This window comes from Mustela nivalis (assembly GCF_964662115.1).
Source record: "Mustela nivalis genome assembly, chromosome: 5".
Taxonomy (NCBI): domain Eukaryota; kingdom Metazoa; phylum Chordata; class Mammalia; order Carnivora; family Mustelidae; genus Mustela; species Mustela nivalis.
In genome coordinates this window covers 113,587,994-113,612,470 of record NC_139024.1, presented here as the reverse complement: position 1 = coordinate 113,612,470, position 24,477 = coordinate 113,587,994, and the positions used below count along the sequence as shown (strand labels likewise).

The 24,477-nt window shown below is 41.2% G+C and overlaps 1 protein-coding gene across 3 annotated transcripts in view; it reads right to left on the bottom strand.

Moving 5' to 3' along the window:
- The window catches only part of DDX43 (DEAD-box helicase 43), a 53,402-nt gene that overhangs the window by 7,846 nt on the left and 21,079 nt on the right, over window positions 1-24,477 (bottom strand). The window contains exons 1-9 of one of the 3 annotated variants that reach the window (XM_082729779.1): window positions 9,849-10,195; window positions 7,813-7,868; window positions 5,914-6,043; window positions 4,780-4,911; window positions 3,347-3,428; window positions 2,130-2,286; window positions 1,569-1,687; window positions 1,038-1,148; window positions 513-654 (exon numbers count right to left, since the gene is read on the bottom strand). In XM_082729779.1, the coding sequence (XP_082585905.1) occupies window positions 513-654; window positions 1,038-1,148; window positions 1,569-1,687; window positions 2,130-2,286; window positions 3,347-3,428; window positions 4,780-4,911; window positions 5,914-6,043; window positions 7,813-7,868; window positions 9,849-10,095 (1,176 nt within the window). In that variant the 5' untranslated portion in view covers window positions 10,096-10,195. Of the gene's footprint in view, window positions 1-512; window positions 655-1,037; window positions 1,149-1,568; window positions 1,688-2,129; window positions 2,287-3,346; window positions 3,429-4,779; window positions 4,912-5,913; window positions 6,044-7,812; window positions 7,869-9,848; window positions 10,196-24,477 lie in introns of those variants that run through there. The other 2 variants (XM_082729780.1, XM_082729781.1) reach the window with 2 other exon arrangements.

Below are 24,477 nucleotides of genomic sequence, written 5' to 3'. Positions count from 1 at the left end.
AAAAAACTAAAATAGAATTCTCAAAATCCTTATTTTAATATACTAGAGGGAATGGAAACTATCCCTAGGATTTGAAACCATTATAAAATGGACAACCATTCTAAAGAACTGTTTTAATAAGAGTTCAGTTCTGTGCACCCAGCGGGCTCAGTCAGTAGAGCTAGTGTCCCTTGATCTCAGGATTGCAAGTTTGAACACCAGGTTTGGTGTAGAGATTACTTAAAAATCTTAAAAAAAAAAGGTGGGGGGTACGCCTGGGTGGCTCGGTCGGTCAAGTCACTGCCTTTGGCTCAGGACATGATTCCAGTGTCCTAGGATCAAGTCCCACATCAGGCTCCTTGCTTGGCAGGAAGCCCACTTCTCTCTCTGCTTCTGCCTGCTTGTGTGCACGCTCGCTCACTCTCTCTCTCTCTCTGACAAATAAATAAATAAATAAAATCTTAAAAAAAAAAAAAAAGAGTTTAATAAGAGTTCAGTTCCTCCTCCCAGTATCCCAAACCCTCCATCATTACCAAGTAGGTTATACTTCTGAGGTTAACAAAGTTATTCATTTGTAGATCATTCAGTCTTCCAGGAGTTGCAATAATAATGTCTACTCCTTTTTTCAGATCTTGTATTTGTCCATTTCTATCTCCACCGCCATATATACAAACACTTAAAAAAAAAAAAAGGGTTCATGTTCAGGTAAGGAATGTCCCACCACAAAGCAAAATCCCAACTAACCAAAGCATTTTGGGTATAAAATAACACAGTAAAAAGAATGTATGTCAGAAAGAGTATCAGATACCTTCTGGGTAGTATTAGCCCCATTCTAAAACCATCCATACCCATCAGCCCACAAGGATGTGTCCTCAAGAGCGACATTTGCATCACTGTTACTTGACCTCACTGCCCTGGCTACCATTGATTTGGACTGCGGCAATGCCTGACCCATGCTAAGCCATTCAGATTCTCTACATGTGTGAAAAATAATAGGGAGAATGTATAAAACTAGGATTTATTACAATGCGATGCAAGAAGGGACAAAGATGACTTACCTTTTAAGGCCTTTGTATGAATACTTAGAACATTCAGATTCTACTTGAAGTGCTAACTCGCGGGTAGGTGTAAGGACTAACATGCCTGGTCCATTCCTTTCTCCTCTAATTCTTTGGAGAGAAAATAACTGTTAAAGTACCTGATTCAGGTACATAGTATATTTGCTCAGTGCTTTCAGAATTTGTAGCAATGGATGTCACACACATTTACAAAACATGTAAAAATATTGAAGAACAGCACACTAAAAGACTCCCAAGGGTTCAGATACCAATCTTTTCATTTAGCATGGTCAACATTGTCTCACATAATTGGAAATGATAATTTAAACATTGGTATTTCACTATTAAGACTACCTATGGCTTTCTAAAAATGTTTTGACAATTTATACTCTCACCACCACAGTACAAGTGCATTTCCCTGAGGCTTGGCATTACTTTTTGACCAATGCAACAGACAAAAAGAAACTTGCATTTTTGGTATCCATATCTGCTAACCCCCCATAAAGAGAACCCCGTTGCAGAAATTCTTACACAGGCTGTGAGTCCAAGTGTATAAATCCGGGCATTAGGTAGGACAATGTCTTCCCTGTTCCAGTTTGGGCTACTCCTATAAGATCTATGCCCTGTAGAACTATCGGCCATGACTGCGACTAAAAAAGAAAGATCAACATTAAAATTAAAAGTACATCTTCTAGTCACATGCCCCTCCTCTCCTAGGCCCAAACTTCTTTCAATAAACATTTTTAAGTGCTAGGCACTGGTGGTACAGGGGGGTTTCAGGGGAATGCTCAGAAGGGATAGTTACTCCCTGCTGATTTAACATCTAATAATCAGATATTGTGGTGCCCGCATGGCTCCGTGAAGGGTCTGCATTGGGCTCTGGTCATAATCCTAGGGTCCTGGGATGGAGCCCCACAGTGGGTTTCCTGCTCAATGGGAAGTCTGCTTCTCCCTCCTCCCTCTCCACCCCCATACTTGTACTCTCTCTCTCTCAAAAAAAAAAAATCTTTAAAAAATTAATCAGATATTGTTTGGTAGGGGTAACTGTCAGCAAAATATTGGAATTAAAGAAAGAAAGGGAGAAAAGCATACCTGGATCGGTGTTGGCTTTTGAAAGCCTGCCTTTTTAATGTTTTCCATAACCTCAGGAAAACACTGAAAAGCATCCTCAAACTTACAGGTAGGATTGGGTATATGACGCTTTTCACCTTCTTTCAGGTCATCACACATTATATTATAATTTTCTTTCCTTTAAGGAAAAATAGAACAAATCTTAGCAGCTTTAGTCACTTCATTCCCTAAGCCAGAAATTTTTGCCAGCATTAGTTCATTGTATCTAGAAATTCAACTGCAACTGTAAAGTTACAGTAAGATGTAACCACAAAGAAATAGAAGTGAACACATCTTTTTCTAATCAGAATAGTTATCAGAAAGGGAAAAAAGGAGTGCCTGAGTGGCTCAGTTGTTAAGCGTCTGCCTTTAGCTCAGGTCATGATCCCAGTGTCCTGAGATCGAGCCCCATGTCCGGCTCCCTGCTCAGTGGAGAGCCTACTTCTCTCTCTCCCTCTGCCTGCCAGTCTGCCTACTCATACTCTGTCAAGTAAATAAAATCTTTTAAAAAAAGAGGGGAAAAAATTCCATTTTATGAAGGGGCCAGTGAAATTTCATGGAAATAGGAATAGAGCCTGAAAATCACATACTTCATGATTCAAATAAGACTTTGCAGACACAAAAATAAGTATGGAACCTTGTCCTCAACAATTCTGCTAAAAGGTAATCATTCTCCTTTGACAGGTGATCATCAGTTACTTATCCAAAGTTTGAGCTAGAATAACTCTTCTTTCTGCTGTACCATACTTAGTTTTACAACAGACTTTGAGAGAAAAAAAAAATGTTGCTGTCAGGACCTTTAATTCCAGATAGTAAGTACTGAAGAATAAGAAATGCATTGAATCAACTCATTTTCAACAGTTGTAGAAATAATTCTCTAAAAGTGTTGTCAAATACAGCAGGCACTAACCAAATGAGTCTTTTAAAATTTCAAATGGAAAACTCAGTTCCTCCATTATACTAGTCATATTTTAAGTATTCAGTAGCTATATAGATAATGACTGCTCTATCAGATACAAATATAGCTCTTTTCCCATCTTTACAGAAAGGTTTATTGAAGAGCAATGTTCTAAAATATCATGTAGGATGCAATCAAGTTCATGTTAACACCAGAGGTGTAGCCTTCAAATGTAATCACTTTAAAGGTTTCCCTAATGAGTAGCAACTATACAAATACTTAAGGCAATAAAAGCACCCACCTCCAAGTGTCTATTTGCACCTGGGACATTGAACTTGTTGTTTCTGACTCCACATAAAAGTTTTTCTTAATTGGCGGTAGATCTGGGACAAAGATTAAAGTTAAACCTTCAATAAATTATCAGACTTTACATTTCACTGAAACATATTCAAAGTAACAGAAATAAAACTAAAATACTTATTAAATTCACCCTTACAATTTTAGATATCTGTTCTTTGCCAGTCAGGCTGATGCTAGTCTCTGAAATCTGTTTTAGTTTACCTTTTGATCACATTTTTTACCCAAGAAAGAATTTTAATAATTAAGTTTAATATAAAAGAAAAAAATAAAGAATTTTTTAAAAACCCATCGTTAAAAAGAAAGCTGTATGTATTGGTACAATTTTTATTATTCTTAAGTTGGGATGAAATTACTTGTTTTATAACAAATAAACATTTTTCATAGTTAAAAAAAAAAAGAAAGTATGGCTTATAAGACAATCATCCCAATTGATTAATCTTCTCTAAAACACAGTAGACTGATTTTTTTTTTTCTTTTCTTTTGATGGTCTGTCCCATTTCTGTCTAGGAATAGAGTATTTCTTTTTCCACTTTCTGAGGCTACTTTTTGTTTTATTATATGCCTTAAAAACTTCCTCTGAATCTAAATCCTTTGTCTGGCCTCCCTACTCCATATCTTCCCACCACATATCCTGTCCAGGTGGCACTGGTAACAACATGCACATAGACCAACCCCTGAATTAGTCATTGTTAATATTGGTCACTATCAGTCCATTAGCTTTTTTTTTTCCTTTTAATTTTTCAGTCCATTAGCTTTTAAATTTTTAATAAAGGTTGTGTTGCCGCCTCACTCTGATAGCCAGAATTGTTACCTGAATTTACCCTGAAATTTAGTGACTATAACATGAAACATAACACTCTGTATATAATTCCAGGTGAGAGTCATTTAAAACTAAAGCAAATGGACAAACCCAAATCTCAAGAACTATGTTTCTTTCTTTATTAAACGGTTTTCCCTTTTTATTTTGCTGCTGTCAACCAGGACACTCCAGGATCAATTTTTATTCAACCGTAGGCAACAATGTTAAACCACTTATGGTTGGCATGTTTATCACCTTCATTTTCCCCTTATGCCCCATTTTCTTTCCATTTATTATTAAACTCCTTCTGTGAGTTACCTAAAATAAGACAAAATGTTAAGTATAATATTTTAATTTCCCACTTAGAACATAGATTACGGCACAGACAACACAGAAAAAAATCTTGCCCTAGAGACTATTTGTAGCACTTAATACTTTATTATCATTTTTCGTATTAATTTCATTACTAGAAATAAGACATTTTATAGGATAAAAACCTCAGAGGCTAAAAAAAAAAAACAAGAGCTCAAGTGATACATCAACACCACATGTAAATGTTCGGATATAGCACTAACCTTCCCATTTTTTTCTCCCCCATTTCAAAGCATCTTCTCGAATCTGATCCCAATCAATCAATGGCTGATTCTCTGTAACATTACTATCTGTCTTTACATCTCTTCCAACAGAAGGTTGGAATGCAACAACATCTGTTAAAATATTTTTATCGAATTAGTTTCAAAACAAATCCTAATTGTACAAATTCCCCCAAACCACTTTACTATTTTGTTTAAAAACAAGACAATAATGCTTAAAATATAAAATGTGGGTTTTAGTACTCCAATGCTATGACAGTAGTAGTCATGGTTTGTCAGTTACCAGATTTATGAGGATATTTATGAGGATAATACCAGATTATGAGGATAAATGAGGAAAATACATTTATTGAAGAGAAGGAAAATTAGGAGAGCCTAGTGTTTGCTGATAAATCATGTTAAGCTTATAAGAATCCTGTGAGCCAGATGTCCCCCCAGGTTAACAGATGAAGAGTTTTAAAGGCTTTCCTAAAGTTCCCTTCCCAAGAAACACTATATGAGGCAACACTGCCCTCTGAACCTAAAATGCAGTTCTTTTTACTTTCACGTTGCTTCTGGAAATGGCTCAATAATGGCTTTTTCTCTAGTCCAAGCAGGTCTGAATTTTTGTTTTTGTTTTGTTTTTAACAAAATCTGAGATTTTTCTTAAGTAAACTCTATACCCAGCCTAGGGCTTAAACTTGTGACCCGAGGATCAAGAATCGCATTTATACTGACTGAGCCAGCCAGGTACCCTAGAGATTCTTTAAATACCAAATAACTAGATACTTTTCCAAAATCAGTCAGGTTCCAGAGAGGAAGAGACCATAGAATCAGAAGGTCAGAATAATCCTTCTTCTACCATTAAGAGTGAATGTATTAAAAGGTTATTTTTGTTTTCACCTATCTGTGGCTAAAAGTAAAACTGCTAGGCTTAACCACAGAGATTAAGTGTCTTAATTTGAGGAAAACAGTATTCTGGGATTTCAAAGAAAAAAAAGTCCCTAGAAGATAAGATTTAATGATGGCAGTCTGAAGCTTTGTTATCAAGAGAAGCCTCAACTATAATGCCTTATAACACTGAATGCAATTTTTTTAATTTTATAAGGCTATATACAGTAAGCAAAAATTACTTACCAGCTCTGAGCTTTGAACTGTAATTTTCTTGTTTTTTAACAAGATTATCTATCACTGTTTTGGCCTTCACCTGCATCACCTTGTCGCCAAAGATTCTGACCTCTGCTTCTTCTGAATGACCTTTTATTATCTAGATGCAGCAGAAAAATAGGTGAGACTGAAGTCCTCTTACCATGCCCCCCACATCCAAAAATCACTCAGCTACAAACAGTATAAAAATTTAAAGGAAATATAGTATTGCTATCAGTCAGTATCTTAATTTCTAATTTTTAAAGAAGATTTTATTTATTTATTTGACAGAGATACAACAAGCAGGAAGAGTGGGAGAGGGAGAAGCAGGCTCCTCACTGAGTAAGGAGCCCCTGCCATGCGGGGCTCGATCCCAGGACCCTGGGATCATGACCCAAGTCGAAGACAGACACCCAATGACTGAGCCACCCAGGTGCCCCTTAATTTCTAATTTTTGAAGGCATTCTACAGTCAACAAATTTATCCTGAGATTCATCCCCTGTTTGGATGAAAAGGAGCAGGACAATCTAAATTTAAAAACTACTCTGACAGGGGTGCATGGGTGACTCAGTCAGTTAAACATCTGACTCTCGGTTTCAGCTCAGGTCATGATCCCAGCACAGTGGGAGTGAGTCCCACGTTGGTCTCTATGCTCAGTGTAGAGTCTGCTTTAGATTCTCTCTCCCTCCCGCTCACTTTTTCTCAAGTAAATAAATCTTTTAAAAAAGTAAGTAAAAGCTACTGTGACCACTAGAGAATAAATTCAGCAACAAGTTTTAGAAGATTAAGGTGTTAATCTGTCCTCTTAACTATCAAATAGTAATTTGGCAAATCTTGCTCAACTGTAGGGATTTGCTTTGTGGTATATAAATACCAGCTGACTGAACTGTCAGGTTACTTACAGGAACTCTTGGACTTGAGGGAATGCCCTACTTTCACCACATATATGGTAATGGAACCAACTTACTACGAGGCTGAGATGACATTTGGAGGATAAGATCTACAAGTCACATTTTTCAGTGTACATAAATCTCAGATACCCACACTGATTCAATAGTAACTAGAAACTGCTGCACCAAATGCTGTCTGACTGGTGATTCAGAGCTTGCCATTGGCACTGTTTACAGACAACTCTGTGGAAGTTTTTCAATGAGGCTGAAACTGATGCTGAGAAGATGGGAAAGAGACCTACCTAGAATGGGGATGCAGAAGGTCTTAGACCTCCCTTAGGAGCAGGAGTTCTAACAGCTAAGATAGGAGAAAGTGTGGCAGGAGTCCAGCTGGTGACACTCAAAAGAGAGTTCGAGGAAGGAGTGAAGGAAAAGGAGCTAGATCAAGTGGACCATGCTAAGAAGTCTGGACTTCTTAAGACCCTGAGATATCAGAAAAAGTTTTTATGCATGAAAAGAAAAATTATGAACACAATTATTGTCCTGGTCATGGCAGAGGATGGTTAAAGGGGGTAAGACTGGAAGCAGGGTGAACCATTAGGGGAGAACACCCCAAATGATGGGATTCTCCTTGAGAACACCAGGAAATAGAAAGCACTGGTTACAGGATAAGGAACAGGAAGTTATCGGAGATTCCTGGCTCCGGGACTGGGTGAATGATGTTGCTGCTGAGACTGGGAACACAGGGGTGGGTCAATGTTTGAGACATGAGAGCCAGGAAGTGCATAATGAATATTTCCTCAGCGATCTCATTTGTCAGTGGAGATTATCTGTAAAGATTTTTCCTCCAGGAGTCACAAAACCTGGACCTGGAATGGACCACAGTATGTGAAATTACTACATTGCTACTAAATTACTACAGTTATGTTAATAGCTAAACAAAAAGTAAAGTTAGAAAAGAACTACACTCTTTGAGGATTTAAGATCTCAGACCACTTACCTGTATTTTCGTGTTTGTTGTACTTTGGATGTCTTTTATTTTTGACCCCCCACGACCTATTTTTAAAAATAAAATTTTTTAAAAGTTGTAATCAAAATCACAATTGGGTATCACTTCATACCTATTAGAATGGCTATCGAAAATACAAGAAAGGAGTGGGGCACCTGGGTGGCTCAGTTGATTAAGCGGCTGCCTTCGGCTTAGGTCTTGATCCCAGGGTCCTGGGATGAAGCCCCGCATTGTGCTCCCTGCTCAGCAGTGAACCTGCTTCTCACTCTCGCTATCTCTGTCTCTCTCTCTCTCCAATAAATAAATAAAATCTTTAAAAAGGGAAAGAAAGAAAGGAAGGAAGGAATGGGGGAGGGAAGGAAGAAGGGAAGAAAGAAAAATACAAGAGGGTTATCTGGGTGGCTCAGTGGGTTAAGTGGCTGCCTTCAGCACAGATCATGATCTCAGGGTCCTGGGATGGAGCCCCCTTTGTCTGGCTCCCTACTCAGTGGAGAATCTGCTTCTCCCTCTGCCCCTTCCCCCCACTCATGCACACTCACTCTGCTCTCTCACTCTCAAATAAATGAATAATCTTAAAAAATATAAGCGATAAGTGTTGGTGAGAATGTGCAGAAAAGGGAAGACTTGTGCACTCTTGGTGGGAATATAAATTGGTGCAAGCATGCAGGGTCCCCCCCCCAAAACTAAAGATATAACTACCATAGGATTTAGCAATTCCATTTATGGATCTATATCCAAAGGAAACAAAACCACTATCTCAAAGAGCTATCTAGACTCCCATGTTCATTACAGCATTACTCACAATAGTCATGAGGTGGAACCAAGCTAAATGTCTACCAACAGATGACTGGATGAAGAAACATAGTATATACATGCTAGAGAAGATTTAGGCCTTAAAAAAGGAAATTCTATCATTTGTAACATGAATAAAACTTGAGGACAGTTACGCTAAATGAAATAAGCCAATCACAAAAAACACATAGAGCATGATCTTCTTGGAGGTATCTAATGTAGTCCAACAAAGAAACAAAATAGAATGGTATTTTCCAGGGATGGGAAAAGGGGGTAATAGGGAGTTAGTTGTTTAATGGATAGTTTCAGTCATGCAACATGACAACATTCTACAGCTCTGTCACCCAACATTGTTCTTACAGTTAAAAGTACTGTACCGCACACTGTAACCCTAAAATTAAGCTTAATTTTTTTTAAACTACACTAAGGAAAAAAAAGTAGTTCCAGACCAACATTAAGCAGGTGCCGTCTAGCACTGTCACAGGAGCTCAATAAGTGTTTAGTGATTTTCAGCTCAAACCTAGTGGCTTTCACTTAAAGGGCATCACTTGTCAGATCTTCGAGCCTGAGCCTTCTTGACGGAACACTGATCTCTAGCTGGTCTAGCAATCAATCTCCTAATGCGCTATTTAATAGCAGCCTAAAAAAACGTGGTTATTGTTTTTAAACCAGGTTTAAAAGAGGGTAAACAAAGTATTAGCTCCCATACCTAATAGGGAAAATGTTGGAATTTATCCTCAGTCTTAATGGTCACAAACGGGGGCAAATCTCTATTCCTATTGTTTCTAAATGTTTCTCAAAGGTGAATTTGGAAGACTCAAGATGTACTAAGAAAAAAGATCCTGTTTTTCAGAAACTAAGTGCAAGATATGGCCAATGGTCTGAACAACCCCATAATATCCTAAACCTTGTTCAATGGCTCTAAATGGTGCCCAAAGGAACAGACTGTACTCAGGACTGCTTTGTTGTTCACTTTGGGGTAAACTGTGAAAAGCCTTGACCTTTCATCCCAAAGATTTCATACATCTGTTTGTTCTACCAAAATATCGTCTCCACGAAATATCAAATGTGCATTAAATGACTAAGTACAGCATCCTAAGGTATTATGAATAACCCAGGTCAAGTCCTGAATTCATTAAGTGGCGGCTGATCGGAGGCGAGGAGAGTAGGGCATGGACTCCTTGCCCAGGCTCCGCCCCCGGCCCTGTCCCGCACACCCATCCTCTTTCACTCACCGATCACAGCGCCCACCCACACGTTCTTCAATCCAAAGCAAAGCGGCGGTTCTCGGAGGCCCGCGGTCACAGGTTGCTGGAGGCCGGAGTTCTTCAAGCCGCCACCTCTGCCGCCCCTACGGGCCTCCGAACCTCTCAGACTCGGGTCCTCCGCCGGCCTCCTTTCCGGAGCACGGAACACTGCCGAGCTTCGCCGGGAGGCAACGACCCACGAGGAGGCGTTAGCGCCTCCTTCTTGCCTTGACATGGTTCCGTGAGGAAGATCCGGCGCGTCCGACGTCGCTCCCGTCTGGCTCTACACCACTCCACCGTGCCGTCGTAGACTTTTCTACTAGTGCTTCCACGCAGCCGCTACTTAAGGAGCCCGCTCGCGGCTCGCCCCGCCCCTTCCCCGCCCCGCCCAGCCCTGGCCGCACAGCCATTGGTGCAGGAGACGTCGTGGGCGGGACTCTGAAGGTTTGACCAATCCACTCTCTTTAACGTGTGAGCGCTCCTTGAACGTGTCATTGCGCCGGCTTCGTGTTCCTTTTCAGGCGTGGGACACCGGGGTCTCCCTTTTTGCTTTGCCCTGCTGAACTCCCACTCCAAGTACCCATCTCAGTGACTCGTAAACATCAGTCCCTTTTGCAACATGACCCAGTACATACATAAAAAAATTTGAAACAGAGGGGTGACAAAACAGCATTTGCTATTGCTATCAGAGTAGCACTTGATATACTTAACCCTATATTCATTTTTAAAATATTGGTTGTAATCCACAAAATAAAATGACTCACAGCTTAAAAATCCCTGGGCTAAAAATGGTGCTTCAACACTGCACACAACACTTGACCTGAATAGTTGCTGTAGTATTAGAGCTAACGAAATAAATTTAATAAATGCTTGAAGCACTCCCATCATTGCACGGTGGCTCTGTGGCTGAACACAATATTTCAGTGCTGTAAGTCAGCTAGGAGTGCCCCTTCTTTGATTAGGATCTCTGAATTATCTAAACAAATCTCAGTTCACTCACCTATCAAAGTAGTTATCTAATATGTTGTGCTGGGGAATGAAAAAGAGGAAAACCGTTAACTAAACCTGCTCCATACAGGTTGAATAGGTTAACTCACATGGGATTAACTGTAACATCTCTGGAGAAATAGGATTACAGTGCTACTAAAGCACCCAGAAAATAGATAAACGCATAAATGTGTCTCATATTTAATATCATTATCTAATACTTTATATGAAATGGATAGTATTAATGACCTTTAGAGAGGGATTTTGTTGAATTAGATTTCTAATTGAAAGACCCTCGATCCGCACCCAAGAAGCAGACACCAAGCCTCCACTGGATGCAAGTTGCAAGAGGTTTATTGGTTACACAGGCGCCTGCGGAGGCATCAGCCTTTGTGGGCTGAGGGCGCCAGGATAGATTGGGGAGCAGATTATATAGGGCAAGGGTTGGGGTGGCGGGAAGTGAGCTTACAGAAGCAGATGCTTGGTTACAGGAATCTGATTGGTTAACTTAAATCAAGCATTGTCAGGCGCTGGGTTTAAGGCAAGGACACAACGGTTTGTTCTGGTGGGCCTTGGCTCAGCACTCTGGAAAGTCCCAGGTACACTCTATTCCTCATTTGTCTTTTCTTTTGACAGACCGGGTGATCACAGACAATAGATATCCTGGTATGTGTTGCCATCCGACTATGGGAACAATCAAGCCTTCAGCAAGGGGATAGGGGGTGCTTTGGGGACATCAAGTTACTTAAACAAGCCTTTAGCAAGGGGAGAGGGGTCTTTCACTAATCTAATCTAGTCTAGTTTAATCCAATCCAATCTAATCCTAATATTCTGTTGAGGATTTTTGCATCTAGGTCCATGAGAAAGAGGTCTGTAGTTTTACAAAGTCTTTGGTTTTGGTACGGGGTTAATTAGTTAGGAAGTTTTCCTTTATCATCTATTTTCTGGAGGAGATTGTAGAAAATTTGTATATTTTCACCCCCTTCCTCCTCCTCTTCCTCCTCCTCCACCTCTTCCTTCTCCTTCTTCTCTTTGGTTTAACCTATTCTTTTATTGATTGGATAGTATTTCACAGTATTCCTAAACATAGATGTATTAATTTTAGCTACTTTTATTGTGAAATATATTATACATACAGAAAGTACATAGAACAAAGATATAACTTAAAAAATAAATAACTATGCAGTAAGGGTTGGCTCAGTTGGGGGAGAGTGCGACTCAATCTTGGGGTCATAAGTTTGAGCCCCACATTGGGTTGGGGTTACTAAAATAAATAAAATTTAAAGAAATCATTATCATGAAGTGAATCCTGTGTAACCATGACCCAGGTAAAAAAAAATAGAACTTTGCGAACACCCCTGCTACCACTTCTTTAACCAGTCCTTTCTTGGATGGAATTTTATGTATCTAAATTTTTCTATTTTAAACTATGCTAAAATATGGTATATTTTCTTCTTTAAATGTTTTGTAGAAAACACCAGTGAATATATCTGAGCCTGCTGCTTTCTGTTTTGTAAAGTTAAGCATTGATTTAATTTCTTTTTGTCTTTCCTATTCAACTAATTTCTTCTTATGAGTTTGGGCAGATGGTGCCTTTCAAGGAATTGATCCATTTCATCTAAATTGTCAAATTTGTGGACATAGAGTTGTTCATAATGCTCCTTCATTATTTTTTTAAAGTCCATGGGATAAGTAGTGATGTCCCCTTTTTCATTTTTGATATTAGTAATTTATGTCTTGTCTCTTTTTTTCTTTGTTGGCCTGGCTAGAAGTTTATGGTTTTATTGCTCTTTTCAAAGAAACTGCTTTTGATTTGATCCATTTTCTCTACTGATTTCCTGTTTTCAATTTTATTCAATCGATATCTACCCTAATTTTTTTTAGGTTTTTATTATTTATTTATGAGAGAGAGAAAGCAGGAGCGGGGTGGGAGGTGCAGTGGGCAGAGGGAGAAGGAGAATCAGAATCCCCCCCCCCCCCCCCCCCCCCCCCCCCCCCCCCGCAAGCAGAACCTGACTCAGGGTTAGATCCCAGAATCCTGGGATCATGACCTGAGCAGAAGGAAGATGCTTAACCAACTGAGCCACCCAGGTGGCCCTGATATCTACTCTAATTTTTATATTTCTTTTCTTCTGCTTATTGTGTATTTAATGTGCTCCTCTCTTCTTCCAGTTTCCTAAGATGGAAACTCAGATGATCGATTTTAGATTTTTCTTCTTTTTTAATATATGAATTCAAGGCTATAAATTTCCCTCTAAGCACTTTGGGTCTGTGGCTTGTCTTTTCACTTTTTTTTTTTTTTCCTTCCTTCCTATTTTTTTTTTTTTAAAGATTTTATTTATTTATTTGAGAAAGAGACGGGGAGAGGACACACAGCAAGGGAAGTGGCAGAGAGAGAAACAGGCTCCCCACTGAACAAGGAGCCCAACAGGGGGCTTGATCCCAAGACCCTGGGATCATGACTTGAGCCAAAGGCAGAAGGCAACTGAGCAAAGCAGGCACCCCTTTTCTTTTCACTTTCTTAACAATGTCTTTCACAGAGCAGATGTTTTAAATTTTCAGTATTGTTCTATTTTATTTGTTCATTGGTTTTTGTTTTTTGTTTTTTGTTTTTTTTTTAAATAATCTCTGCAAGCGATGTGGGGCTTGAACTTCTGATTCCTAGATGAAGAGTCGCATGCTCTATGGATTGAGCCAGCCAGGCACCCCCAGAATTGTTCTACTTTCTGAAGGACTTCCTTCCCTTTATCCTGCCACATAAAGGTGAATTCTACCAAATATGAGGAAGACAGAAGCAGAAGGAATACTTCCTAACTCATTGTATGAGGTCAAAATTACCCTAACACCAGGAGTGAACCCTAAGGTAAACTGTGGACTTGAGTGGTAGTGGTATGTCCATGTGGGTTCATCGTAGTAACAAATGTACCAGTATGCTGCTGGCAGATGTTGATGATGAAGAAGTATGTATATTGGGTGTTGGGAGAGAGGGGAAAATCTGTGGACTTACAGATCAGCTTTGCTATGAACCTAAAACTGCTTTATGAAAATAGTCCATTTTTGAAAAGAGGAATTTTGTGTCAAGTTTTTCATTTTAGTTTTGTTTTTAATTTGATAAGCTAATTTTTGCCCCTTGGGCACTTGACCAATAAATAATAACATTCCAATATTCTCTTTTCTCGCTTGGTGAGAGGTGCTGAGGAAAGACGTATCTAAAATGGTAATTACAGGTACTTTTCTGTATTTTAAATTATTCCTAAATTAGAGCAAAATGAATCCCCTGTCCCCACAAAATCTGTGCTACTAAGCCCTTTGCGATGGAGGTGGGGAGTGAAACCTTTTACTCTATATCCCAACTAGGACCTGGAAGAACATTCTCTAAGCAAGCAGAAAATGAGGATGATTGTGGGGATTTCAGGTGGGGTCAGCTGTCTACTTTTCCCCTCCAGGCACGGATAAAGATAAAAGGCGGAATTCAAGTGCGAGTTTGACCTGAGGACCCCAGGAGCTGGCTCGTTCTTTCTTTAGACTGAAGGTTCCACTCGCTCACACCTTGACCTCCGGGAGGGGTCTGGGGCAGAGAGGGGGACTTCTCCCGCTCGGGAGACCCAAGCTAAACCTGCCCCAGTCCGCAGCTCTATTTTCCTCTCCACCCTCTCAGCCTCAGAAAGCGAGCTCGCACCTTTCTCCGCGGCCCGCGGTGGCGGGCGGTCGCCGGAGCTCCTGGGTCGGAAGCGGGGAAGGCGCTCCATGGCCCGCTCTCTCTTTGGCGCCCCTTCCGGGCAGTGCGACGCTTGGAGGCCACCGCCCAGGTCCCCAACCTGCGGTGGCTCCTTGACTGCCCTATCGCGGGGTTACGGTGAGCCCCGCCTGCATAGGCTGCGGGGATGGGCTTAGAGGCCTAATCCGTTTCTCTGAGGAAGTCTCAGGGTCCCCTCTCTACCCGGCAGGGAACCACCATCTCTCAAGAAGGCAGCGGAACAGCAGCTCCCTTGGCTCTCGAAGGAGCTGGATGAGCAAATTCAACTTGAGTTTAGGCACAGACCAAAGTGTGAATTCAGTGGGAACCCTAATTTTGGAAAATAGACCCTGTAGGGTTTAACTTTCAGCTGAGTGAGGGAGAGTAGCATTATCTTATGTAGGACACTTAAACCAGCCAGGGTCGTCTTCTCATTGAATTCTTAGAAAACTCTGGTGAAGTGGTTTGGGTGGCCCATTTCACAGAGGAAGAAACTGAGGTCAAGGAGCCACTGTGCTTGGGAACCCGAGTGGATGTGATGCCAAAGCCAGTCATATCCTGCTGCACTAGTTGCCCCTAAGGACCCATGTGTTGTTTTGTAGTCTTTTACCCTTAAATTTTATAAAACAGGCACTTCCCCATGTTGTTAAACATGCATTTCTTAATTATATACTGCATGTTCTCTGTTTATAATTTGTCTTTTTATTTCACATTTGGGAGGGCAAGGCATAGGGGAGTTTTTTTTTTTTTTTTCATCAAAAGCTTTAATTCTAATTCAGCAAAAAGCTATCATTGTTTGTTTACGGTGACAGAATTCGATCCCATGATCTGGTTCTCTACCCTCAAATTGTATGAACATTGATCTATATATTCTAACAGCACTGCCTTTTAAAAGATGCAAAACTTGGGGGATGCCCCCTGAAGTTCTTTCTTAATGGAAATATTTATAACATGAAAACAAGTTTATTGGGGGTGCCTGGGTGGCCCAGTCATTAAGCATCTGCCTTTGGCTCAGGTCGGGATCCCAGGGTCCTGGGATGGAGCCCTGCCTGTGCACCCCCCCCCCCCACCATGCTACTCAGCAGGAGGTCTACTTCTCTCACTCCCACTCCCCCATTTGTGTTCCTTCCCTGCCTGTCTCCCTCTGTCAAATAAATAAATAAATAAAATCTTTTAAAAAAGGAAAAAAAGAAAACAATTTTTATATGTGCAGATAGTAACAGCTGATATTTATTATTCAGTGTTTTCCACTTCCTTAGCATAATTAAGGGCTTTATATACATTAATTCATTTAAACACAAGGTACTATTCTAGGATCTAGGAACTATTCTAGGATCAGGGTACTATTATTATCATCCCGGTTGTACAGATGAAAAATGAGGACCTGAGAGGTTAGACATCTTGCCCAAGGTCACACACAGCTAGTTAGTAGTGGTGGAGGAGGGAGTGTAGAAAGAGATTTTTAAAAGGGGTGTGTGTGAGTAAAGCAGTTTCCTGAATTCAGAGCAACTAGTTATTGTTGATAGCAGAACGTTGTAGACAGTCGAAACGTGCTGGTAATCATGGTGTATAATGCTAATTGAATTAGGAAAATACTATGAGCCAGAAATTGTCCTGAGCTCCTCGCATGCATTAAATTAATTTAATCTCTTGAGCAATCCTACAAGTCCTACTATTTTTATAGGTTCCCATTTCCAAATGAGGAAATTGAAGAACAAAGAAGTTAGATAAGCAGCTCAGAATCAGAAATCCAGTGAGTGGCAACGCCGGAGCTGAAATCCCCAGCTCTCTATCCCTTCCGTAAACATTTGTGCCAGGTGCAGTACTACGTGCTAGAACCAGCTGGGGAAAGAAGACGGTCCCCGTTCTCCATGAATTCCCGCCTATCTGAGCAATCAAAGGCAGATCGAACCGTTCTTTCCAACCCTGTGCCTTCGGAGGTCCCAAACAAGCTGTGAGCCTTGTCTGTGTCACGCTGCTTTACGCGGAAGGTGCTGCGCTCCTCTGGCGCCTGTGGGCAGAGGGGAAACCAGCAGTTCGAAAGCAGCCCCAGCCGTCTGGAGCACGGTCTCTGGCCGCTCGCGCGAGTCCTCGCCTCCAGCATCGGGGCCCCCAGGGCCGTCCCTCTCGGCTGGAGAGCGCGCTGAGCTGCCCTCCGGGACGCCTCCCGGCACAGCCTGACCCGAGGCAGCAGCGCGCCCTCGGCGAATCCTGGCCACTTGGGCACGCCGGGATCTCGCCTGCAGCCCTGGACTGCGGACTGGGCTGCTCGAGAGCACCACCCTAGCCTACAGCACCCGAACGCGCCGGGCCGCACCCAGGGGTTCTCGGTTTCCCGCGGGTTGTGGCTTACAGCTTCCTCCCGGACCTGACCGCGGCCTCGCTCCTCCTTGGGAGGAGAGGAAGGATTTACCCGCAAGGCCCAGGACGCGTCGATCTGCGCATTTCTCCCGACGGGTTTCCAGAGAAGCACCTGCAACGCCGGCGGTGTTTGACCTACCCCCAGAGCAGGCATCAAGAGATCTTTGGTGAGTGCTTGGATGGGGTCCCCCCTACCAGGCCTCCTTATGCGCGCTCCCTCTCCTCCGGCCGCCTCTGGTACTATCGCTCAGCCAGCTCCCGCCAAAGCACTCCAAGCCCCCAGCTCGCAGGGCGCCCCGCCCAGGCACCAAATTCCACACTTCTAGTAATGGACCGAGCTCCTCCTGCAAGTACGAATTCTGGACCCCAAGGACAGGGGCAGGATCTCCATCTTCCGACCGCTTTAGAAGGAAAAGGTTTAATCCATTATCCTCTGCAGAATTAGGCAACTCCTCCTCCGTGAGCCGCCTGAGAATGGGAGGGACAGCTGCAGGCCCAGGGCGGCGAGGCGAATCCGAGTGCAAGGGCAGAATGGGGATACGTCAAGGCACCTGCCTGGGTGGGGAGCGCAGTTTGCCTTTCCGCATGGGCTCGGGAGCTTTCTCGAGACCGAGTTCCTACCACTCTGTATGCAGAAATCGCAATCCTCCGGGTCCTGAAGATTTAGCGAAGTTAGATGGAAGGGGAGAGATCGGTGCCACCCTCTGCATCCCATGTACCCGCCTAACCTCATAGGGTTCTCACCACATGCCCAACTTAGCCCCAAGAAAAAGCAGGGCAGCAGGCTCACTCTGGTTCCACTTATGATGGAAGAGGGATTTGCGACAAGCCAGATTGTGGGTGGCCCTGTGAACTACTGAAAATCCATTTGTATTTTTTTCCTCAGAGGCAAAGAAGCTGATGGAATCCATGAGGATCGTGTATATTAGCTGCTGGTGAGAACTCTAAGACGCCAGGCTTTTCCTTAATCTGATTGCTCACCTCAACACAAAGTGAGGGTGGGTGGGTCTTGTGGGTGCACCGTGTGGGCACCAAGAGGCCTAGAATCAATTTGAAGTTCTCTCGTAGAATTTGTCTGTCCTACTTTGGTGGTGGTTATAGGGGGGATAATTTGCCCTCTACTCTTTCTCAGTTCTTGGCTGAGACCCCTGTAATAAAAGACTAACAAGAGAAAGCTATCCAGGGAAAAATAAGAAACACTACCCACCCTTTTAGGATTGGGGCTTAAATACAGTTTTAATGGGGGAAAGAGAAGGAATGTAAGCTTCTTAGGGGCTAGTAAGTCATTTTTAGGGAAGATGAATGGGCACTTCCAAGAATAGATGGGAGGAATGATAATTTGTGACAAAGTTTGTCTGGGTGTCATGTCCATCTTTATCAGTCTTATGGGTTGAGGAGCCTCGTGAAGATGGGATTTATGCCAGTTGAGTTCCTTTTGGAGCATCTACCCTTAGGCAGAAAAGGGGAGTTCAGAGAAAGCCTCTTCCTGCATTTGCTCAAAATATATCAAAGCAGCTTACTTGGGGATGGCATGTCCTGAGCTCCTACAGTCATTTTGGGGTGTCATTCTGTTACCTTTCATTTGTTATTGATAGAAACTTGTTTTTTTTTTAATATTTTATTTATTTATTTGAGAGAGAGACAGTGAGAGAGAGTATGAGCAAGGAGAAGGTCAGAGAGAGAAGCAGACTCCCCATGGATCTGGGAGCCCCATGGATCTGGGAGCCTGATGCGGGACTCGATCCCGGGACTCTAGGATCATGACCTGAGCTGAAAGCAGTTGCTTAACCAACTGAGCCACCCAGGCGCCCGATAGAAACTTGTTTTAAAGATCACAAATGGGAGAGGAGTGCTTGGGTGGCTCAGTGGTTAAGCATCTTCACGTCTTCACTTCTGCCTTCTGCTTTTGGTTGGGGTCATGATCCCAGAGTCCTGGGATCCAGCCCCACAGGGGTTCCCTGCTCAGTGAGGAGAGTCTGCTTTTTTCTCTGCAGCTCCCCTGCTTGTGCACGCTCCTGCGTGCTGTCAAATAAATAAATAATTTTTTAAAAAAAGATCACAAATGGTTCTGTTAAGAAAAATACAATTTCACTTCTTTTTTTGCCAGCATATTTAGTGCAGATATTTTGGACTGCAGTTCTTTATGAAACATATAATGAGTGCTTTTAGAAATCACCACTGCAGTGTAATTTAGAACATTTCCATTACTCCCAAAAGGAATCTTTCTGCCCATCTGCAGTCACTCCAAGCTCTATCCATAGGCAAACTTTCCATCTCTAAAGATTTTATATAAAAAGAATCACATAATAATTATCTGTGTCTGGCTTCTTTCATTTACTGTAATGTTTTCAGGGTTCGTCCCTGCTATGGCATGCAACAGTATTTCCTCCCTTTTAATTGCCAACTAGTGTTTCATTATATGGATATAGTACATTTTGTTTATACATTAACCAACTAATGGACATTTGGGTTGTTGTCATTTGGATGTCATGAAAAAATGCTATGAACATTTGCTTACAATGTTTTGTTTTCATTCTCTTGGGTAGATATCCAGCAATGGTCATGAATAGGCAAACGTTCTCAGAGTGGCTTTTGACATTTCCACCAAAAGTGTATGAGTGTTCTAGTTTCTCCACATCCTCAATACTTATAATTGTCTTTGTTTTTTAAAAGATTTTATTTATTTGAGACAGATAGACATAGTAAGAGAGAGCAAGAGTGGGGAGGAGGGGGAGAAGCAGGCTCCCTGCCAAGCAGGGAGCTAGAGGACATGTGGCTCCATCCCAGGACCCTGGGATCATGACCTGAGTGTAAGGCAGAGGTTTAACTGACTGAGCCAACCAGATGCCACTATAATTGTCTTTTTGATTATAGATCTTTTGGGTGCTGTAGTGCTATTTTGTGCTTTTGATTTGCTTTTCCTTAACAACTAATGATATAGAGGATCTTTTTATCTGCTTGTTGATAAAATGGTGAAATATCTATTAATATTTCTCTAATATGGTAAAAGATCTATTAATATTATTTATCCATTTCCATTTCTTTTATCTAGTTCTAATTGCTGTCTTTTTTTTTTTTAAGATTTTATTTATTTGACAGAGAGAGACACAGCTAGAGAGGGAACAGAAACAGGGGGAATGGGAATGGGAGAAGCAGGCTTCCTGCAGAGCAGGAAGCTGGATGTGGGGCTCCATCACAGGGAGCATGACCTGAGCAGAAGGCAGACGCTGAAGGACTGAGCCACCCAGGAGCCCCTAACTGGTTGTCTTAATGAGTTGTAAGTTCTATCTATCTATATATAGATATATCTTATCTCCTTTTTCTCCCATTGTGTGGCTTGTTTCTTCACTTTATTGAAGGTATCTTTTAAAGGACCAAGTTTAATTTTGATTAACTCCAACTTGACACCTTTTTATCACTTTTGCTTTTGGTATTATGTCTTAAAAAATCTTTGTCTAGGGGTGCCTGGCTGCTTCGGTTGATGGAGCATGTGACTCTTGATCTCAGGATTGTGAGTTTGAGCCCCATGTTGGGCATAGAGCTTACTTAAAAAAATCTTTGCCAAATGAATGTCATGAAAGTTTACTTTTTTTTTTTTTAAAGATTTTATTTATTTATTTGACAGGCAGAGATCACAAGTAGGCAGAGAGGCAGGCAGAGAGAGAGAGGAGGAAGAGGGCTCCCTGCCAAGCAGAAAGTCCAATGCAAGGCTCAATCCCAGGACCCTGGGATCACAACCTGAGCCAAAGGCAGAGGCTTTAACCCACTGAGCCACCCAGGCACCTCTGGAAGTTTACTTTAATGGTTCCTAAGTTTTTATAGTTTTAGCTCTTATATTCAAGTCTGCAGTCATTTTCCAAATTATTAATTTTTGTGTATGTTTTAAGGGTCTAAATTCATATTTTGTGTTTTCTAATCCATGCATGAAATACTTTCATTTACTTAGATATTTAATTTTTTTTTTTTTAAGTTTTATTTGACAGAGAGAGAAAGTACAAGCAGGGGGAGCTGCAGAAGGAGGGAGAAGCAGGCTTCCCACAGAGCAGGGAGCCCAACATGGGGCTCTATCCTGAGCCAAAGGCAGACACAATCAACTGAGCTACCCAAGCACTCCTAGATATTGAATTTCTTTAAGTAAAGTTTTGCAGTTTTCAGTCCTGTACTTACTAAATTTATTTCTAAATGCTCTTTAATGCTATTTATTTATTTATTTATTTATTTATTTATTTATTTGACAGAGAGAAATCACAAGTAGATGGAGAGGCAGGCAGAGAGAGAGAGAGGGAAGCAGGCTCCCTGCTGAGCAGAGAGCCCGATGCGGGACTCGATCCCAGGACCCTGAGATCATGACCTGAGCCGAAGGCAGTGGCTTAACCCACTGAGCCACCCAGGCGCCCTGCTCTTTAATGCTCTTATGACTGAATTTTCTTAATTTCATTTTAGGTTGTTTGTTGCTAGTATACAGAAACATAACTGGCTTTTGTGCATATTGATCTTGCATCTGTAACCTTACTAAACTCATTTTTTATAGTTGTGTGTGTGTGTGGGTGTGTGTGTATTCCTTAGGATTTTCTACATACAAAATCTTGGTGAGTAAAGACAGTCTTACTTCTTTTGTGGTATGCATCCCTTTTATTTATTTTTGTTGCCTGATTACACTGGCTAGAACCTCCAATACAATGTTAAATAAAAGTGAGAGCAGCCATTGTTACCTTGTTCTTGCTCTTTGGGGGAAACAGTTCAGTCTTTCACCATTATGTATGATCTATGATGCTAACTGTGTGTGTGTGTGTGTGTGTGTGTGTGTGTGTGTGTGTTTATAATGGCTTTTATTAGACGAAGGAAGTTCCTTTCTATTCCTAGTAGTGTTCTTATCATGACTGGATATTAGATTTTGTCGAATACATTTTCTGCATCTGTTGAAATGATCATGTGTTCTTTATCCTATTAACATTGTATATTATATTACTTGACTTTTGAAAAAGGTTTTATTTATTTAAGTAATCTCTATTTCCAGTGTGGGGCCTGAACTTAAGACCCTGAGATCAGGAGCTTCATGCCTCTCTGAGTCAACCAGTTGTCCCTACATTAACTGACTTTTGAGTGTTAATCTAACCTTGCATTTGTGGGATAAATCTCACTTGCTCATGGTGTATAATTTTTTAATGTTGCTGGATTTATTTTATTTGCTTGCTTCCTGTTGAAGATGTTTGTATCAATATTCATGAAATATATTGGTCTGTAGTTTTCTTGTGAAGGTTTGGTTTTTTTTAGTTTTTATAATTAAAAAAATATTTTTTATAAACATATAATGTATTATTAGCCCAGGGGTACAGGTCTATGAATCATCAGGCTTACACAATTCACAGCACTCACCATAGCACATACCTTCCCCAATGTCTTCCCCAATGTAGGGAGAGGGTGGTACCCAACCACCCTCTCCCTACCTACCCCCCCCCAACCCTCAGTTTGTTTTGTGAGATTAAGAGTCACTTATGGTTTGTCTCCCTCCTGATCCCATCTGTTTCATTTATTCCTTTCCTACCCCCAAACCCTCCAAGTTGCCTCTCAACTTCTTCATATCGGGGAGATCATATGATAGTTGTCTTTCTCCGATTGACTTATTTCGCTAAGCATAATACCCTCTAGTTCCATCCACGTCATCACAAATGGCAAGATTTCATTTCTTTTGATGGCTGCATAGTATTCCATTGTGTATATATACCACATCTTCTTTATCCATTCGTCTGTTGATGGACATCTAGGTTCTTTCCATAGTTTGGCTATTGTGGACATTGATGCTATAAACATTCGGGTGCATGTGCCCCTTCGGATCATTACATTTGAATCTTTAGGGTAAATACCCAGTAGTGAGATTGCTGGGTCATAGGGTAGCTCTATTTTCAACTTTTTGAGGAATCTGCATGCTGTTTCCAGAGTGGTTACACCAGCTTGTAAGGTCAGGGATAGCATCTTCAATTTCTGATTTTAATAATTTATTTTTGTTGGTTTAAAAAAAAAAATTTTTTTTCCGGGACACCTGGGTGGCTCAGTTGGTTAAGCAGCTGCCTTCGGCTCAGGTCATGATCCCAGCATCCTGGGATCGAGTCCCACATCGGGCTCCTTGCTCCGCGGGGAGCCTGCTTCTCCCTCTGACTCTGCCTGCCACTCTGTCTGCCTGTGCTCACTCTCGCTCTCTCTCTCTGACTAAATAAATAAAATCTTAAAAAAAAAAAAATTAAAAAAAAAATAAATTTTTTTTTTCCTTTCAAATTTTTATTTGAATTTATTTTTAATTCTAATTAACATACAGAGGAATAGGTTTCAGGGGGAGAATTCAGTGATTCATCACTTATATTCAACACCTAGTGCTCATCACATGTGCTCATACAGTGTTCTTTAACTTACTCATGCTGTAGTAGACTTAGGAGTCAAGTTGTTGATTCACAAGATGTGAGTGTGTTCATAAAATAAGCAGGCATGTGGGTTCCACGAAGAAACTGCTAATGTGTCAAAGAATTGCAATCAGTGTCCCCACATTTGGCCTTTTTAGATGAAAGGGGTCACCTCCTGCCATCATTTGCTTCTGAAGGATTGCTAAGAATTCCTTGTTTGAGGTCTCCAGCTGATCCAATCTTCCAGTGATCTGAGGGTGCTATCTTTAAACTGAGAGACAGTCGATTCAAGGCTCAACACTGGAGTTTTACTGCTGTGGTAGTTGTTAATTGTATGTGGTAAGGTCTTTGGATCTCTGATGTCTCTTTTAGAAGATTTAAATTGAGAAGTGGCTGTTTTAGAGGATGTTGTTGAAATGCTATTTGACACTTATTGATATCTCAGTGTGTACTTGTAATATTTAATTATGTTAGCCTAAATATGATAGACACTGAGATTAGGGGCAGTCTTTCCAGACATATAGGAAAGCCTGGTTATCAGTTTATAGGGAAAAAAATCAGTGAGCTCCTGAGGGAGTTGTCCTTATCATTAACAATTTATACCAAAGAAATTTAGAATTTTCGGTAAGTTTGGCTAGCTTAGGTTAGAAGGTTCTTTTTATTCTTTCTGTTGTAGTGTTGAAGAGTGAAGGTGGGATGGATAGGGAGATCATGAGGAAAATGTAATATCTTACAAAGCCCTTTCATAATAGTTCTAGTGTCTCTATTGCTGGAGAGAGAGCTCAGGATTTCCTAGGCAGGAAACACAAAGTCAAGCATCTTCATATACCCGCCCCCAGCTACTTTATTTTGGAAAAGCTTTGATATGTCCTAAAAATAGACACACATGTAATGACTAAACATGAAATCCTAGTGCTGGTGGAAGCATGATAAAAACTACTTGGAAGAGTTTATAGGGGTCTTGAATTTTTGTTTCGTTTTTTACTGGATTATATTGTCAGCAAGGAGGACATCACTAGAAACTTCTTTGGGTATATCTTTAAAATATCCCACCAGGGCTGGTATAAGACTGTAGTTGATTGGGGCACCTGGGTGGTTCAGTCGGTTAAGCATCTGCCTTTGGCTCAGGTCATGGTCC